Source organism: Haplochromis burtoni, unplaced genomic scaffold (assembly GCF_018398535.1).
Source record: "Haplochromis burtoni strain Fernald_Lab_line unplaced genomic scaffold, NCSU_Asbu1 Contig_16, whole genome shotgun sequence".
In the NCBI taxonomy this organism is placed as follows: domain Eukaryota; kingdom Metazoa; phylum Chordata; class Actinopteri; order Cichliformes; family Cichlidae; genus Haplochromis; species Haplochromis burtoni.
The window spans coordinates 3134486-3141517 of record NW_024582377.1 but is presented as its reverse complement, the minus strand read 5'-3'; the positions used below and the strand labels follow the sequence as shown (position 1 = coordinate 3141517).

At 45.3% G+C, this 7032-nt stretch overlaps 1 protein-coding gene across 1 annotated transcript in view; it reads left to right on the top strand.

Moving 5' to 3' along the window:
• Positions 1–7032, top strand: part of LOC102312465 (ryanodine receptor 3) — a 128671-nt gene that overhangs the window by 29750 nt on the left and 91889 nt on the right. The window contains exons 4-12 of the mRNA XM_042218258.1: positions 1518–1592; positions 1740–1818; positions 2372–2484; positions 3609–3708; positions 4009–4102; positions 4885–4959; positions 5419–5575; positions 6068–6232; positions 6620–6741. Of these exons, the coding sequence (XP_042074192.1) occupies positions 1518–1592; positions 1740–1818; positions 2372–2484; positions 3609–3708; positions 4009–4102; positions 4885–4959; positions 5419–5575; positions 6068–6232; positions 6620–6741 (980 nt within the window). The remainder of the gene's footprint in view (positions 1–1517; positions 1593–1739; positions 1819–2371; positions 2485–3608; positions 3709–4008; positions 4103–4884; positions 4960–5418; positions 5576–6067; positions 6233–6619; positions 6742–7032) is intronic.

Below are 7032 nucleotides of genomic sequence, written 5' to 3'. Positions count from 1 at the left end.
GTGTGAAGGTAACAGAATATCTGTAATTGATTGATTAATTGATTGTAATCTGTGTGCCACATGGACATACACCTAGTCTGTTGGAGGCAGGCTGGATTGTAAGAGATCAAATATTAAATGACGTGGAAACTGATTTATAACTTTTGAGTATTGTATTTTTTCTGGATTGCTCTCTATCATGAAAATCGGAGACTTTTCATTTCTATGTAAGTGAACAAAATTGCAGTTTCAGCATTGGATCAAATAATTATTATTTCTGGCACTGGATACGGCGGTTTGTGGTCTATAGTTGGAGACAGTATCATTCAAAAGTTTTCTCCCATATGCTTCATTTATCCAGGGGTTATAACAGCTTTGCTCTTTTCACATGCTTAAGCTATATTACGTTTTTGCTGCAATGTGTTTCTACATTTAGAAAATAACTTTTCTTGCTGATCATGCACAGCCCGTCATTGGGACAGGAAAGTGAGTTTGGGGTTTATCCGCTGTGGTGATTGCAGTGCTGCGTGCCTCACTGCATTAGACTCAGCCCCTCAGCCAGCTTAGAGCAGTTACCAGCAGCACAGAAGAAGCCTGAAAGCCAGTACTGCAGTCTGCAGAACACAACTGCATCAAAACACAGGCCCGCTATTGTCCCAGTAGCCAACTGAGGGGGGTAGAGAGAGAAATAGAAACGTGGAAAAAGAAGATGTAGAACCACACTATGATTTTATAAAACGAGCCATGATTCACATAGCGCTTGGATATTACGTAACTACAATTTTGTAAAATTGCATAGAATAAACTCAGCTTTGCTGGAAACATACTGTATAGTTAGTATCCTGCTTGGCTTGTAGAAAATATTTGTTTTCCAGTGGCTTCACTGTAAAACACACACAAAAAAAGATTGTCAGCTTCTTTTTCTTCATTCCTTTCAATAAGTAACAGCTGAGTGTGGCCCTAAATTTGTACCACCTAAAGCAGACAGGCTCAGGAGAACAGTAGCTCTTTTCTGAATAATAACACTCTTTCTTACCTTAATGCTTCCTAGAGGCTCATAAGGAAGGTGAGTAACATGGGAGTTGATTGCCAAAGAGAAAAAAAAAAACACCCTCTTTTGCATTTCTCCCAATAGATATATTAATTGTTCCCCCTCCTGCATCTTAACCCAATCCCCAAGGCGATGGAGTCATTGTCTGCTAATACTGACATTGCATCCAGAGACTGACAGTAGTTTACAGTGTGCATCCTCCCACATTCCTGTAGCTGGAGTGCTGGAAAGATGAGCCCGTATCCTGCTCACTCACGGATACAGGAGCAGATTGCATGTGTTCATTGGAGAGACTGGGTGGCAAACCCTCCCCAGGAGATGCGTGCCCCCAGCTTGAGGTCACCCTAGTCGTCGATGAGGTCAACATTCAGTGTCAGAGGTTCGATTGAAGCGGTTGGAGGGAGACCACTGGGGTTGTTCTGACAGAACACTGAGCTGACATGTAACTATGCGCTTGTGTACATGTGTTTGTGAATCGTCTCTATAGGCAGCGCAGAGTGGCGGACACAAGACTCTGCTGTACGGACACGCCATCCTCCTGCGGCATTCCTTCAGCTCTATGGTGAGAGATCTCAAACAATCCTCGCTAAACAAATCACGACAGATTCTAACGGTTGATTTATACGGTATATCAAAAATGACCCTTGTCAAATACAGGAAGCGTGTGACAGCTCTGTCTTTTGTGGTTTGATGTGTGTGTTGACCACAGTACCTGGCCTGTTTGAAGACATCAAGGTCACAGACAGATAAGCTTTCCTTTGATGTCGGCCTGCAGGAGGATTCAACAGGTAAATAAAAGCTCCGGTGCAGTTCCCTTTTATCTTCCTCCGTTCCCTTTGTCATTGTCGCTACGCCTGTCTCTCTCCGTCTTTGTTCCGCCTCCGTCTGCTTCTTTAAATCTATCTAACCTCCTCTTCGCTGTCTGAAAGTCCCCTCTTTATCTTTCTTCCTGCTCTTCGTTTGTTCGCTGTTTCGCTGTTTCACTGTTTGTCTTTTCAGAATCTCAGTTGATACCCCCCCTCCCGCAGTGAAGCAGTGTACACTTACTTTGTGCTTCTTGTTGTCAGCTATGATTTCATCTGTGCAGAATATTTAACACCCTCACGTGTGGCAGGCTGATACCTGGACCCACTTCTGTTTGCACTTGTTAATCGCATCATGTGATACGCTAGATGAGCAGTCGCCTCAATTTCACTTGAAAATCTTGCTGCGGTGACCCGTGTGTCCTCATCTTCAGCCCACTGCGACAATATTAGTAATTACAGGGGGTATTTGGGCAGTGGTGTTTGATTAAAAATACAGAAGAAACGTGTTTGTGTATTCGTGCGCTTACTGTTGCAGGTGAGGCTTGCTGGTGGACAATCCATCCAGCCTCCAAGCAGAGATCAGAGGGAGAGAAAGTACGCATCGGCGATGACCTCATCCTCGTCAGCGTGTCCTCAGAGCGATACCTTGTAAGTCTAGTGTTTGCCGGTGTGTATGTGTGTGTGTGTGCATTTGAGTGATCATAACATAGAGGTCTTGGTAGGAGCGCATCAATTCTACTCCCCTGATGTGGCAAAATTTCAGATTATAGCAATCCTGTTACCACATGCTGCAGCTCTCTCCGTGACCTCTCTCCAGCTGGAGGCTTAACATTAAAAGCAACAACTTTTTTCCCCTCTGGATGACTGCAAAAATGCATACAATTACATTAAGCAAAATTTGATCTGCACTGCATCACGTCTGATCTCTGGGGGGGATTATGATTTCTTTGCTTCCAGTGCCTTTTCAAATCAAGCTCCTACGTAATCATTCTGGTCACGCCCAAACATTCCTCTCCTCTGCAGCTATGATTCTAACTTTTTCAGCAGCGGGTAACTTTCACTTTTAGACTAACTTTGCCCACTGAGCACACGGACTCGGACGCTAACCCTGGGAAACATGTTCTCCATGATCCGTGAAGTTTGTGACAGCAGCCAGGCGGTGCTTACAGCCCCACGGCAGTTGGGGGCACGGACAGATGACCACTATCGCCTTACAGTCAGCAATGCCAATCTGGTAGTCTGTCCCAGCTGTCACACACACTGTGGTATGTGGAGACACACAAGCACCGAGGGGCTGCAGGAGACTCTGGGGAAGGAGGATGATCAGGACACAGCTGCCACAAAATTTGTTTTTTGGATGCACAAACACTGTGGAAACCACACACACACACATATTCTCTACATTATAATCTGTTTGTGTATCCCTGAGCGCTCATCGATAAATTGGAGTCTTCTTCTGCATCAGTGGTAATAGACTTTCAAGCTCCAACTGACAACTCATCATCCTTTTCAAGTTGAATCAATACAATCATGCATTACAAACCCAGCTGCAGGGTCACAAGCCAGTGCACTCCTAGTGTTGATCCCAAGCTCACATAAATGGGGGAGGTCACGTCAGGTAGGGCATCTGATGTGAAGGTTTTGCCAAATCAAACATGTGGCTCGTAAAGATGTAGATACATTGCTGATTGCTTATAAGATCACAGTCCTGTCACTTGCATATTTCTGTAGTTGTACACAAAAGTGAAAGCTGGATGTGCTCTTTCCTGCAGCATTTATCCATCTCAAGTGGCAACATCCAGGTGGATGCTTCCTTCATGCAGACTCTGTGGAACGTCCATCCCATCTGCTCTGGTAGCAACATAGAAGAAGGTAGAGACTTTACATAATCATTTGATATACCTTCAGGTAAAAAAGAGAGACAATTATACTTAAAGACAGTGTTGTGATGAATTTTTGCAGCTCATATAATTTGAATTTTCTGCATATTCAGTCAAATCCAGGTGACAGTGGCTAAATTTGCAACGAGTTTAATGTTTCTAACTGTATTTAAAAATGGGTAAAACACTTAAATATGGCAGTTAAACACTTAAACCTCTGTGATATGGATTGTCTATTTTCCCTGATTTCATCTCTGAGATGCCAAATCTTTTCTTTGTCCTTCTCCAATAGGCTACCTGTTAGGTGGTCACGTGATGCGGCTGTTCCACGGACACGACGAGGTTGTTACAATCCCGGGATCAGACCAGAGTGAAGAGCAGCAGAGGTGCCTAACACAGCATCGCAGGGGCAAAGCTAAAGTAGTTACACAGCACATGAGAAGCTAATGGAGCTGCCAGCCCTCTGTTTCCACCACGCTCTGTGACCAGTGTAACCCCCGCCCCCTCCCCACGGGAGCCAAAATGGCTGCGGTGTTATTTTTACCTACAGCATAGCTGCTTGGTGCCAACTCACATAAGGCAGAGCGCTGAATAATGGCACACTGGGCCCGAAGTGGGTCAAAACAGCGGGCACTACACGGGCCCGTACACATTCAGCCAGGTGCCAAAAGATGTGTGCGTCTTCCTCTGTGATACACACGATGTGCACACAGTTTCTGTTTTTAGACCGGAGCGTGGCAAATATGGGGGCAGGATTAGATTTAATTCTAATTTCTAGCTTTGGCTTTTACTCCTTGATATTTCACAGATGGAGCGTGCTTTTTAGAGGTCTCACATTTTTCTGGGGCAGATCAAACACACTCCAAACTGTCACCAAGGGGTCGATGAGCGATTTCTTTTATCTTGGGACCTAGTCACCCATATCACTGAGAGACGGCGTAGCTGCGAGTTATCGGGACTCGTCTGTGTTTGAAGGATGTGACGCCGCAGTCGGCAGAGTAAAAACAGCGTGCTTATGTGCCAAAGTCAAACATCTTGTCTGTGAATATCAGTGTGACAAATGAGAGGAGAGAGGGCCGGGATGAATGACCTTGAGAGTGTCCGTGGCAGCTAGACAGTTAAAGCATCTGCCCACACACACACACTCATGCTTCTGACTCATCCTCAGGATAGTCAACTATGAGACGGGTAAAGCTGGTGCCAAGGCGAGGTCCTTGTGGAGGCTGGAGCCACTCCGAATCAGGTGGTTTTGTGTTTCATGTGATCTTTTATCTGTTGCCTTTCTTCCTGTAACTCTCTCCTTTGTTTTTGTTTAGTTCATCGCTGTCCTTTCCACCTTTCTTTTCTGTCTTTTGTTCATTGTTTCCATTTTATCTGTTCTCCTTTCCTCACTGCTGCACTTTGGCCTCTGCCTTATCCCCTCTTTCTCTTTCCCTCTGTCTTTGCTGCCGTTCCCCTTTGATTTCTGCCATGTTTCTGATGCTGTTTGTTTAGACTTTCCTGTTTCCTAAAAAGGAAAAAAAAGGTGCATAATTACAAAAATGTTTTCATCCGTTTCCAACTGATTCAATTCATATCTACTAGATAATTAACAGCTGGCAGCAGTTTTTTTTAGATCAGCTAATTAGCAAATCTCCCTGGGTTTGTGAACTGAACATTTTTGTGTATGCTTAATATTAATGTGCGGTTGTGGCGTTGACAGCTGGAGCGGGAGCCACATCCGCTGGGGTCAGCCCTTCCGGCTACGGCACCTGACCACCGGTCACTACCTGGCTCTAACGGAGGACAGGGGGCTGGTGCTTCAGGATCGGGAGAGGTCTGACACCGTTGCAACGGCCTTCTGCTTCAGAGCCTCTAAGGTAAGCGACACATGCACACCCTTTCCCATTTAAACACCAGCAAGAAGGCTTTATGAAGGATCACCTATTAACCTTTTACGAATGAACTGCCAAATATCCTTGGGCTGGAAAATCACAACTTTTTCAAGGACAATGAAAATTGCAAGAATTATTGGACGAGCGAAAACGACACCATTGAGGTTAATTTAGCTGAACTTGCCGACTCTAACTGAAGCGACCGTTTAACTGCTCTGTTCAATAGAGTTTCTTGAAATGAATAGTGATGCTGAACCAATTACTGACCCCCTTCCAATGTGGATCTGAACCATGTCTTGCAGAATATGTTAAGCAGCTGACTTGATTTACATTATTTACGTCTAATCCTAAAAGCAAAACAAATACAGCCTTCTTGCTTGTGATGGGCGGAGAGCTTTAAGTTGTAGATGCAGCTAATATTTGGTCGTGGTTTGTTTAAGAGCAAATCTGGGTCTCTTTTCCTTCCTTTCTGTGCAGGAGAAGCTGGAGCAGAGCCCCAAGCGTGACATCGAGGGAATGGGAGTGGCTGAGATTAAATACGGGGACTCGATCTGCTTCATCATGCACGTGGCCGCGGGTCTCTGGCTCTCGTACCAGGCGCCCGATGTCAAATCTGCTCGTCTGGGTCCCCTCAAGAGAAGAGTGAGTGGCGACATACGCGAGCGCACACCGCTCTGTCTTTAGATGCAAGGCACATGCAGAAAACAAGGAGCATTAATAAATAAATCACACTCCTTCGAGTGGATAATTATTTCGAGAGTAATGACTTGATTGAGTTAAGATGATCCTCTGTTAGTTTGCATCTCATATCTCTGCCTCTGCTAAATATAGACCTCGTCTCCTGGCTACTGTTGCAGAAGCGGTGTGCGTGCGGCATGTGAACACAGCCAGGTGGCCTGTAGTGTCAGCACCTGTGTTCCAGACACTGTGGCTCAGTGCGTTCTCCTCCTTCATTTCTTTACTCATTTCTTTATATCGTCTCATGGCAATGTTTCTCGCCCTTTTCTCGCCCTGTGGCGTCCTCTCAAGGCATGCCTGCATTCTGAAGGTCACATGGATGACGGATTGACCCTCCAGCGCTGTCAGCACGAGGAGTCCCGCGCCGCGCGCATCATCCGCAACACCACGCTTCTCTTTAAGCGATTCATCAGGTACGCTACACGGTGACAAAGCGGTGCTGTTGCTCACTTCAGCACACAGGGATGTGATTGCACAAATTAGCCAATTAAACCAAATTGCAGCCCACATTTGTCTTTCGCCACTTTATTAGGGTAATCTGCAAAATGTCCTGTCACTGGGACAAGTTTCATAAGCACCCACGTTGATGATGGTTTAGCGTAATTACGCCTGATGATAAAGACATTCCAACATCGGCAAATTATATCTGAAGGCTATTTTTGAAGCCCACAGACTCATAGGTGTGATATAACTCGTGATGTAAC